This window comes from Mytilus trossulus, chromosome 7, assembly GCF_036588685.1.
Source record: "Mytilus trossulus isolate FHL-02 chromosome 7, PNRI_Mtr1.1.1.hap1, whole genome shotgun sequence".
NCBI lineage: Eukaryota > Metazoa > Mollusca > Bivalvia > Mytilida > Mytilidae > Mytilus > Mytilus trossulus.
This window is the reverse complement of record NC_086379.1, coordinates 18,410,272-18,422,630: the sequence shown is the minus strand read 5'-3', so window position 1 is coordinate 18,422,630 and position 12,359 is coordinate 18,410,272. Positions and strand designations below refer to the sequence as shown.

The following is a 12,359-nucleotide window of genomic DNA, read 5'->3' as shown; positions in this document are numbered from 1 at the left end:
GTTGACAATGGTGAAAAAAAACACATGAAATGTTATTAAATAAATTAAGTTTAATATTTAAATTATTCAAATACATAAGAATGATAATAACAATTTGGTATTTATAGATTCTTCACCATCAATTTTCAATGGTCCCAATATCCATTTTACTGTCACTGAGAAGTTTTATTTGCTACACTGAACTTTGTGGAATCTTTAAGAACAAGTTTCATTTTAAATGAATTTGATTCAATATACTTTTATATTTATGGATTACAGCAAATGCATTTATTATTATGAGGTTTTTATTAATACAAATAATGCAATAATGTGAATGGGTGAGTATCACAAAAATAAGTAAGCAATCTCTATATGCTCCTCTTCCCAAATTCACATAATAAATCTTGTATTTTTGTACATTCTTCAAAAATGCAATAAAGAAAGCACTCAATCAATTTTGAATTTACTGTATGTTTGAAATAAATATAATATGTTCTCATTGCCTTTTTTCTAAAGTGATTAGAATAAAAAGCATTCATCTATGGGATGATCATGATAATCACATTAGGGTAATTTCAGGGAAAAAATGTAGACTGATTGTGGCAAACAACACTTTTCTATATCTCACCATCAATATTTTTTATTTTCATTTGTAACAGAATTACCTGTTTATGCTTCCTTACCAACAGAAAAAATATCGAAATATCATGTGATGTCCAACCCCTGGCCACATTTATATATAAGCAGTAATGTTTTTTCCTGAAAGAGCCTTATAAAATAATTTACCCATGACTGTAAGTAGATATATATGTATAATAACCTTCCATTTTTATTTACAATTTAATTGAAAATAAACAATGATGATAAAAAGACAATTATTTTAAGGGTGGTGGAGAATTCTGGTAAATAGTAAAGTATATCTTAATTCTTTTAAATTCATATAAAATCTCTTCTTGTGGTTCAGGATATAATCCATGTGTTGGAATATACAATCCTATATCCATTTACCAATAGAATATACAAGGTAAACTAGGTATGTCATGAGTCATGACAATTGTTATAAAACTTTCATTTTGATAAAACATATCTTATAAAACCACAAACTGCTTAAAATAAATATCACATATTTATAATATATAATCACTTCATTAATTCTGTCATTATTAATATTTCCAGGAAATTTGACCAGTTAGACGAATGACCCCTGAAACGGTAAATTCTGTCCACGATTACACCATCGCTCTTTCATTGTCTTAAATGATGTAGGAACTTTCTCAAAGTCATAGAAACCCAAATTGTCAAGTAACTGATACACCCCAATTTTCACAGCAACCTGAAAAACAGAAAAGAAACATTACACATTGAAAAAATATAAATTACAAGTCTTTGTGAAATAAATATTTGAAATATTTTTAATAAATCTACAATCAAATAAAGAATTTTGTCAAGCAAATAAGTGTAGAAATAGACAGAGCGCTGTTCCTTTGTATTTTTACATGATTCTATGGAGCAGGGACTGATTTGAGTTATGGACAGTACCCAATATCCTTGGTTATTATATTACCTGTAAAGGAATAACCAAATTGAGAACTGACTTAGGAAGCTTAAGAAAGAGAATTCCTGAAAGCACATTTTAAAAAACAGGGTGCATACAATTTTCTTCTGAAATACGGTATCCAACCAACTAAAATAAAAAAATCAACTGTTTAATATGAAGAGTACAATAAAGGTTTTACCTTTTTCATCCATTCACTGAAGGATCTTGACCACTGTATTTTCTTATCATGATGGAGATAAGCGTTGAACATTATTAGATACAAATATCTTTCTAGAGAATCTATACTCTGCTGTTTCAGATGTTGTTTGTCTTCATCATTCTTTGCATTTTTGATCTGTAAAATTTGAATTACAATATTGATAAAAGGAAACAAAAGAAGTTCTTCATAACTTAATATTATCGGATAATTACAATTCTGGTCTTTAACAAAAATATCTGAAATGATAAAATCAGGGTATAAACTTTTGATAGAGGACATAATTATATTTTCATACAGGGTCTAATACTATGAAGGATTATTTCTTTTGGTGCATAATTTTTGCATATTTTTCATGTCTTCATCAAAACTGCAATTAAATTTTGTGACCCTTTAAAATTTCACCAGACAACAAATATTTATATCAATGAAAAGAAAAACTGAAACATTATTTTTACTTTGTGTATACTTCAATATATAAAGGTTATTTTTACTAGGTACATACTGTAAAAACAAATTATTTTAGCAAGTATACTTTTGCGATTAGAAACATAACATGAATATGAAAAACTTGGATCTTTCCTTATTAAATTACACCAAGTTAATTAGAAAATCGTGAAATTAAATAGCTTTAGTTTAGTTTAAACATATTTATTTATAGTGGATTGGGAAACAAGTTTTGCAACTTATATTAATCCCTCTCCACTTTGCGAGAGTTAAAGAGTTAAATAGCTGCAGAGTGGACTAGAAAGGGTCAAACAATACATCAAAGTATTTGCGAAAATCAGTTGTTTTTTAATACTTGAAAGGTTTTTTTTTCAATGTAAATATTTTAAATATATTTACATTGACAAAATATTTATTTTTACACATTTTATTGCAGGAAGAGGGAATCATTTTTGATGTTGAACAGATGAACAGGCCATACTATCTTTCTTTCTATTAGGCACTACAAAAGCAAAGCATAGCATTACTAGAATTATGCTGTTATGTTCTAAATTTGCAGTTAAAATCATAATATGATAAATATGTGGTGCATCCAAATTAGTACATGACCAAATAACATCAGAATTTTAAATATTTATTCTATTTGGTACTACATGTAATAAAGTCCTCATTTATATCAAGATCTGTAAAATTACAAAAACATAAAGCACAATTACATGCTTTTAAGTATAAGGAAAAGTCATATTCATGACTTAAAATTATCCTTCAGTATTGGGAAAGAAATTACTACACACAGGTACCACATGTGGCCAATATTGTTTAAATCAGAAATTGCCTAATTTTTGACAAAAAAAACCCGCAAATTCTTTAATGTCATTAGATTCAGGGAAAAGAGCAATTCAAGTTTTTTGCCTATATTCAAACAAAGCAATACGTTCTGCTAACTCTTACAGAGCACTTGAATTACTCTGTGTTTTTTTTATCAGTCTATTTGAGTGCATGTATTGGTATTCTATATTGTGAATTTTGAACATTTTTTTTTTTTTAGCCTCATCATTTTCAGTTTGTTATTGACTTATGAATTTAAATAGTTGGAAAGTACTGGCTTAAAAATGAATTGCAATAGCTAGTTTAAATGTACTGGTTTTAATAAATTGTAATAGCCAGTTGAAACACTATTAAATAATAAATAATTTACCAGTCTGTATTTACAAGAGCCTAGCAATACTGAAATAGAATCTATTTTTATGGATGCTTTATTTTGTGTCAAGTCCTTTCTTGGCTGTTTTTTTACTATCCCAGTTTTCTAAATTTTATAGTGTATAAACATCACGATTTAAATAAAATTTTGTGTTATTTCTATACTTGTGAACATCATGAAAATAAAAGACTTGTGAAAATAAGTTGGTTAACAGAGTATTTCAGTTCAGAACAGCTAGATAACAGTATAAATTCTAGTTGCCCAAGCCAAATGAGATGGGCTAAAAATGTATACCTTGTTGTAAATCACAAATATAACCTCCCTTATATGGAAATGCATAGGTGACATCGTTTCAAATATTTCATCAAGAATAAAGTCAACCTCTCGTTTTATTTGTTGGCCTTTTGGTAATAGTCTAACCAGTTTTTGTACAATCTGAAAATAAAAGAATTGATGTTTAAAGGGTTACAAAGAAATCCCAAATTCATAATATGCATTCTCTTCAAAAACCCTGGTGATTAAAAAAATTCAGAAATATAATAAATATAGACCAAATCTGGTTAAATAACTCAATTTTTATAGACTTAACTTTATCAATAATAAATGTAACTAAATTTATAAACACTTTTTTTAATTTCTCACTTTCAATTTAATACATGAAGTATAAAATGCATGGTAACCATATTTATATAAACTAGAGGCTCCAAAGAGCCTGTGTCGCTCACCTTGGTCTATGTGAATATTAAACAAAGGACGCATTTGAATTCATGACAAAATTGTGTTTTGGTGATGGTGATGTGTTTGTATATCTTACTTTACTGAACATTATTGCTGCTTACAATCATTCTATCTATATTGAACTTGGCCTAAGAGCTTCAGTGAAAAATGTTAGTGAAAATTGTTAAAAATTGACTATAAAGGGCAATAACTCCTTATGGGGTCAATTGACCATTTAGGTCATGTAGACTTATTTTTAGGTGTTACTTTGCTGTACATTGTTTCCCTTTACAGTTTATCTCTATCTATAATAATATTCAAGATAATAACAAAAAACGGCAAAATTTCCTTAAAATGACTAATTCAGGGGCAGCAACCTAACAGCAGTTTGTCCAATCCATCTGAAAATTTCATGGCAAATAGATCTTGACCTGATTAACAATTTTACTCCCTGTTAGATTTGCTCTAAATGCTTTGGTTTTTGAGTTATAAGCAAAAAACTGCATTTTACCCCCATGTTCTATTTTTAGCCATGGAGGCCATCTTTGTTGGTTGGCCGGGTCACGCCACACAATTTTTAAACTAGATACCCCAATGATGATTGCTGCCAAGTTTGTTTAAATTTGGCCTGGTAGTTTCAGAGGAGAAGATTTTTGTAAAAGATTACCAAGATTTACGAAAAATGGTTAAAAATTGACTATAAAGGACAATAATTCCTAAAGTGGTCAACTGACCATTTCGGTTATGTTGACTTATTTGTAGATTTTACTTTGCTGAACATTATTGCTGTTTACAGTTTATCTCTATCTATAATAATATTCAAGATAATAACAAAAAACAGCAAAATTTTCCTAAAATTACCAATTCAGGGGCAGCAACCCAACATCAGGTTGTCCGATTCATCTGAAAATTTCAGGGCAGTTAGATCTTGACCTGATGAACATTTTTACCCCATGTCAGATTTGCTCTTAATGCTTTGGTTTTTGAGTTATAAGCCAAAAACTGCATTTTACCCCTATGTTCTATTTTTAGCCGTGGCGGCCATCTTGGTTGGTTGGCGGGGTCACTGGACACAATTTTTAAACTAGATACCCCAATGATGATTATGGCCAAGTTTGGATTAATTTGGCCCATCAGTTTCAGAGGAGAAGATTTTTGTAAAAGTTAACGACGACGGACGCAGGACGACGGACGACGACTGACGACGACGGACGCCGGACGCCAAGTGATGAGAAAAGCTCACTTGGCCCTTCGGGCCAGGTGAGCTAAAAAAGAGAAAATTGCTCTCAAACTTTGTAGAGGGAAAAACACTTTACTCTAGCATCTTCTCTCCCTACCATAAAATCTCCTTTTGTATACTGTGCATTCGGACATGAAACTCTTTCTTGTTCACCAATATTAGCTCCTTTTGGAAACCCCTGAAAATGCAAAAAAATCTAATGTTTAATGATATTCCTACCTAAAATAAACATAATATCTAATAACAATAAATGCAGCCTTTATAACATAAAAAGACCAATATTTAACATCCTTTCAAACAGGTCTTATAGAATTTAATCTCAAATGACAAGTCCAGTCCCAGCTAAGAATTTTCAAAGGGGGGGGGGGGGGGGGGCATACAAGCATACTTAACTCTAACAGTTACAATTCAATCAGAATGTTAACTTTAGTAGAGCTTATCTGTTTTCCAGCTGGCTATGGGTTTGAAAATATTGATTAGGTTAAGGTGGTACCCAACACTTTCACTATAATTAATTTGGCTTGTTTAATTTTCATAAAATTTTGACAATGTATTTACTTTGACCCTTTTACAAAAATATAAAAATTTAAAAAATTTTGAACCAACAGATTTGTCAGAAAAATTACACTGGTTATAGGCCCAAGACCACAATTAATGACCCCGCTTTTCGTTGTCCACGAATATAGTTCCTTTTAATTAGAGTGTATTTTTCCTTATTTTTTTTCTTTCCTTTCCTCACTCATTCCTTAAATCTTTTTGGGTGGAAATGAAAGAGAGGTCAAATAAATTTTTGGATGTTGTATTTTAACTGATTTTGATATGGAATGAGTGATTAGGCCAAGTGCAAAAAGGTGATATTTACAGTTTTCGGAACATCTCTTGACTTGTCAATAGGGGTATGGATGTGTATTGGCTAAATTTGTAAAAGTGATTGCTTCAATCTTTCTGAATTTTGGATATATATTTGGACTAGGACCATACATTACACACACAAAAAACTTGACAAAAGTGCATGGTGCAATTTTATTAATGATGCAAAAGGTTATTAAGAACTGATAGAGGAATTAATTGTGGTCTGTGGCCTATATAGCAGTTTGATATACACCAATTTTGATCATTGAGAAGCTCAATATTCCCTTTACAACACAACGTAATCAAAACGTTTAGATGACTTTACACAGTTATCTCTCTATGGTGTTAGGTACCACCTTAAATATTTGTTTTTTGTAATAAGTCTACCGGAAACACTTCACTTTTTCATTTGAAACATCTATCTCATACTACAAAGTATAGAAAGCAGACAAAACAGTTTCTTCCCATGTTATTTACCTGTATATGACACATAATTAAACCAGCTATAGCCATAGCTAGCGTCGTTCTATTTTTGCCTGTCCTGCAGTAAAACAAAAATGCTGTGTTGTTGATAGGTTGGTTCTTTAGACAATGCTCACAGATGACAGATGATATGTCATCAAAGTCCTGTATAATTATACAAAACAGAACAATTAGAATTATGTCATATTTGACAAGGGGAGATAATAGAAATGAAACAATGAACTGTCATTTTTTTTTATATCTATTAGCATCATAAACTCTTTCATTGTGATTTTAAGTTATTATATAATGGTTTTATCACATAATTTCTGCATTTTATAATGAAAGAAGACATTACAATCTTTGAATGAGCAAGTATTCATTATGAATTATCAAACACAAGATACCTATATAGAAACATAATAGATTTACTTGTTTCAGAGTTGTAATTAAAATTTAATATATATATTTCCAAACTAAATACTGTGGATTCATTATTATTTGTTGGATACCAATTTTCATGGTTTTCGTGGGTTCAGGTGAACCATAAAATTAAATGTCCAACGAATAACAAATTTTCTATTGGCTTGTATGCAAACCTAGGCAAAACCATGACAATTAAAATTTTCCTTAATCCACAAAAATTGGTACCCACAAAAATAAATAAATTCAAATTAGACCATTTTCATATTACAGACTTATTGTTAAATGTCTCCTATACTTGACAAAATCAAGAGAAAACAGGAAACTTCCTCCATCCTCCCCCTCCCCAAATTGCAATGTATATACATATTAGATTTTTTTGTTGTTGCTGGTACCAGGATGTCCTACCCAAGAAATACTATAGAACCTGGAGTCAAAAATCTGTAATATGAAAAAAAATCCATTGTACACCAGCTAATCACCTGTTCACATGGTGTCATATCATGGGTGAGAGGGACTCGGTAGTACTGCATATCTAGTGTCTGAAGTTTCTGTTGTAATGCCAGCTCCTGTGGGGTCAATATACTACTGACCTCAATCACCTCTGATGGCTCAGATAACTCATGGTAAACCTGCAATAGGGTAAACATAAAGGTAAATAAAAACACAGGATACATTTTCAGATAATTTTCACAAAAAATAAAACCTTAAAACAAAGTCATATATTATACATTTCTGTAAAATGTATGATAAAACTAATCAGTGAAAATAGCAAATAAGAATCAATTCTGTAAAACTAAATTAATATGAAAGGATCATAATTAACATATAACATTTATGTTAAAAAATTAAGAAAGAAGTAACTTTCTTGAATACTACTACTACAAGTTACCATCCAACATTATATTAACTTGTCAACAGATTACATCAATATATTATCTTTACCTCAACTGATCTATGTGTTTTAATGGCTTTCTTTATTTCTTCCCCTATTTCCTGAAAAAACAAATCATAGAAATAAAAAATAATAATTTTAGATAGAGCTTCACTTTAGGATCATGCTCATAGATCAAATTTATTTATTTGTTCAGTGTATGGTCACTTGTTTTTGTTATTATGTCTTTTGATAGAGTTAAGTCATTTTAAATGATAATTTATATTCTGCCTTTCTGTATTGTGATGTTACACTATTGTTTCAGGTTGGGTGAAGGTTGGTGCCTATTCAAACAATTAAACCTGCTGCATTTGTTTGCACCTGCCCTAGGTCAGGAACCAATTACTCAGTGGTTGTCTTTTTTTATGTGATTCATAAGTGTTTCTCGTTTTTATATAGATTAAACTGTGGGTTTTCCTGTTTGAACGGTTTTACACTAGTCATTTGTTTGAGTCCTTTATAGCTTGTTGTTCGGTGTGAGCCAAGGCTCTGTGTTGAAGACCGTACTTTGACCTATAATGGTTTACTTATTATGACTTGAATAAAGAGTTGTCTCATTTGCACTCATACCACATCTTCTTATATCTTTCAGCTACCTTTGCCATTAATAAAAGTTCTCATTGATGTTTTTTTAAATTTCTTAATATACTCTAACTAAGATTAAACACAAAATCCAGTAAAATACAGGAAAAAGTATCTATGAGAAATAAACAAAATTGTATAACAGATATATGACTAAAGTTTCAAATTAATAAAAAAGATGAAATGAGTTTTAATGCTTTCATTTTAAGATCTTCTACTACTGTAAATTCAGAAGTTATTGATTGTGGGTATTTATTATTGTGATTTTGCCATTTCAGACTAACAAGTGATTTTAATTTTTCGGATATTAATAAAATCCTATTTAGTTCATAAATCATTGGGATTATAACAGTCACATTTTTCGCAATAATAAACACGTCGCAAAAATTCTGAATTTACAGTATTAAAGAAGTTACCTCTAATTCTTGACTATGTAATAATGGATGTGTAATTGGTTCCTCCAGACAACTGGAATCTCTGATGCTGTAGGTATTACCATCTAGTTCTATGGAGCAATCATTTCTCAGGTTAATCAAAACAAGGAAAGTGTGACCTACTTTCCTACTTAAAAGATGGTTTGTTACTTTTGTCACTCCCTATAAAAAATAATACATTTTGGATAAAATTAAAAACTGTCATTTAGTCTGAAGTGAAATGTCATTAACATAGTTTAATCAGAATCATTTTGACTATTATATCTCCTGTCAGAAACTGGCAAAAGCTTAATGGAATACAAAGCCTAAGTTTTGGAATAATTAGTTTTTGCAAGTATGGTACTGTAATCCTTCAGACATGTTATAAATTTTGTTATTTCTTCTCCTTGGTATATTTCAAACCTCCAAATTCTGGTATATTGTCAGTGGTTGTCTTTGACAATCTTTGTTTAATTCACTTTTTATTTTTTAAGGGCCATCTAGAGTTTGACATTTTGTATCAACACCTGTCTATTGTAAAAGGCTGAATGTTAATGTCTATTTGTTGATTGTTATATTTGGTTGCTGTTGCTTTGGTTGAAGTTTACCCTAAATGGGGCACATTTCAAAGACACAACAACCCGACCTTACATGTCTTTTTATTGATAATATATTAATCAATTAAATGATTTATCTCCCTTTTGCATTGGATATACAATGGAAAAACTAGACCTGTCAGGATGATAAAATTGCCTCTGACTGCTGCAGAATTGTTAAATGTACCACATTTTGGCAAATCTGATGACAAGAAAAACCTTAATAATAAATCAATTTTTTACTTTATTTCAAGAATTCAAACTTGAGGCTGCTTAATAAAGATTGTGAAGCAATATCTTACATGTCTGGCTGGTTGTGCCATTCCATAGATGGGAAATCCTTTAATGTTTATCCGTCTGAAGTTAGAAACCATAACATCTGACTGAGTACTTAATACATCTAAACCAATGTATTCATCTGCCACCTAAAATTATATAACAATAACAATCAGTTTCTCAAACTATGAATATTGGTTTCCATGACAAAAAATGAAGCATCTAATAAGTTAACATTTATAGGAAGATGTGGTATGAGTGCCAATTAGCATTTTTCACCGATATTTATAATTAGTTTGTATGCTGTACTGTTACATGACTGTCCCAGGCTAGTGGAGGGTTGGGATCCCTCTTACATGTTCAACCTTGCCAAATTCTGTATCTATGTGCCTGTCCAAGTCAGGAGCCTGTAATTCAGGGGTTGTCGTTTATTGCTTCTTATTTTATATAACAGGAAGTAGGTGTTCCCCAAACATTGTTAGTGTCACAAGGGATCACTGTCAAACTGTTGACCAATTCTAATCCATTCTGTTGGTAGTACATGTACTACAGAAAAGTTCAACAAACATATGCATTCTTGACATTAAAAAATTCAAAGCAACCAACTCATCACTGTTAAGCTATTGACCAAGTACAAAGTCATTCTGTTTTGGAGAAAAGTGTGACAAAACTATGTGTTGTATGAACAGGGATCTCAGGTGCTCAAGAAGGGTTAGCAGATCCTGCTCCACATGTAATGGAAGTAGATACATAAACATAGCCTACTGATATTAAGATGGAAAGGACTTTCAAGGAAGTATGAAACTGTTCCAGCAGACCTTAGCTGATTGGGTTCAAATTTTCAAAAAGCAGAAGTTTTATTATAAACAGAAGGGCCAGGAGAGATCATATAATCAGGGATATTTATTTAGTACTCGGAAAAAACCACCATGCATGTATGAAAACATCAAAACTGAGAAAATAACAGAAGGAAACAAATGCAATTTTAATTGTTCTGCATAAGCAAATTAGGACAGTCTCAATTGACCATACTTACATTTATAAAAGATTTCAATGTAAGTGATAAATTTTGTGACAACTACATCAACGATTTAACTCATGATGACCATATATCGTTTTGATTAGTACCCACTTTACACTTTTTCCTACACAGTTGTACAAACAAAATGATTTGTAAATTGTAATGTTACACAAATAGCATTGTTAGTATATAACATGCCGGTAAATTAGAAAACTGTGAAAATTGACAGTTGAAAAAAATAGCAATTCCTGCAAATTACTAATTTATAATCAAATATCAATAAAAGCAATTCGGTCAAAGTGATAAATTTTGTGACATATCAATTTAAGCATTTTCAACAATACATGAAAATATTTTAAACAAGTTCTGTTATTATTTATAATAGAGTCCAAATATAGTATTATAAGCAGAAAACATGCTGGGAGAAAATGACACGGGAAGACTGACAGCTGCAACAATTTCAGTAATAATTTAACCGATTTTGTGAAATTTATATCAATGGTTTAAAACAGCAATGTCTTGGACAAGTTTGAAAATCTGTTTCAATATAAATAAGAAGTTATTTCCTTTGGAAATATTAATGAAATGGAAAATTAAAGTGTGCTGTAGATCCCTCATTTCTTGTGGGATTGTTATGAAATTTAAATCTTTTGTTTTGCAGCCAAAGATGGTTGAAGTTTTTAGCGACCTTGACTAGATAAACACCCAATAGCATCTGTTATTCTGAGTCAGTGGCAGATCCAGAACTTTTTATAAGGTGGCTCACAAACTAACCTAAGGTAAACCAAAATAGGGCCTTCAACACAGAGCCTTGTCTCACACTGAACAGCAAGATATAAAGGGCCCCATAAATGACAAGTTTAAAACCATTTAAACAGGAAAACCAATATGTCAGCTTTGTGATAAAAATAAGACAGAATAACTTCCAAACAGTTAATTCTAATAAAAGTCCTACCAGATAATGTTGACCAGTAAATAATAAATCAACGGGAACTTGTATATCTGGAGAGCCAACATTTCCACGTATTCTTGTCAATCCTGGTTGTCTTTGCATCCATTGACTAAAACTCAAAGAGAACCACTGTGGAAACTACAATAGAAAGCAAACCGATATCTCATGCATAATTCTATTTCTTTTCGACTGAAAAAAAAACCAATATCTCTGAAATAGCTTAATAGCACTAAAAAGATCAGAAATGCATTTGAAAATCGCAATTAAATATTTTATCATACAATGTTTACATTATATTTTCAAAATTTTAGAAATTATTTCAAATTAAAGAAAATATCTCACTTAAAGCTGTGAATCCTTGTTGTTAGGCTTTTGGATATTCTTTTTGTCAACTTTGGTTTAAAAGCTCATAATTTTTCTTATAATTTTTTTATTTTCAAATATTTTGGCCTCAAGCATCACGGAAGAAACATTTTTTGCTAATATGGGCATTTGATCAGCAAAACTGGT

General features: G+C 30.6%; 1 protein-coding gene across 5 annotated transcripts in view; it reads right to left on the bottom strand.

Annotated features, from left to right (window-relative positions):
• Positions 1–236: 236 nt before the first annotated feature.
• LOC134724743 (paladin-like) overlaps positions 237–12,359 on the bottom strand; it is a 115,565-nt gene continuing 103,442 nt past the window's right edge. For all 5 annotated transcript variants that reach the window (XM_063587948.1, XM_063587950.1, XM_063587949.1 and 2 more), the window contains 10 exons: positions 11,853–11,987; positions 9,903–10,025; positions 9,008–9,187; positions 8,021–8,071; positions 7,558–7,707; positions 6,668–6,817; positions 5,436–5,516; positions 3,676–3,816; positions 1,716–1,871; positions 237–1,312 (listed from right to left, as the gene is read on the bottom strand). In XM_063587948.1, the coding sequence (XP_063444018.1) occupies positions 1,169–1,312; positions 1,716–1,871; positions 3,676–3,816; positions 5,436–5,516; positions 6,668–6,817; positions 7,558–7,707; positions 8,021–8,071; positions 9,008–9,187; positions 9,903–10,025; positions 11,853–11,987 (1,311 nt within the window). In that variant the 3' untranslated portion in view covers positions 237–1,168. The remainder of the gene's footprint in view (positions 1,313–1,715; positions 1,872–3,675; positions 3,817–5,435; positions 5,517–6,667; positions 6,818–7,557; positions 7,708–8,020; positions 8,072–9,007; positions 9,188–9,902; positions 10,026–11,852; positions 11,988–12,359) is intronic.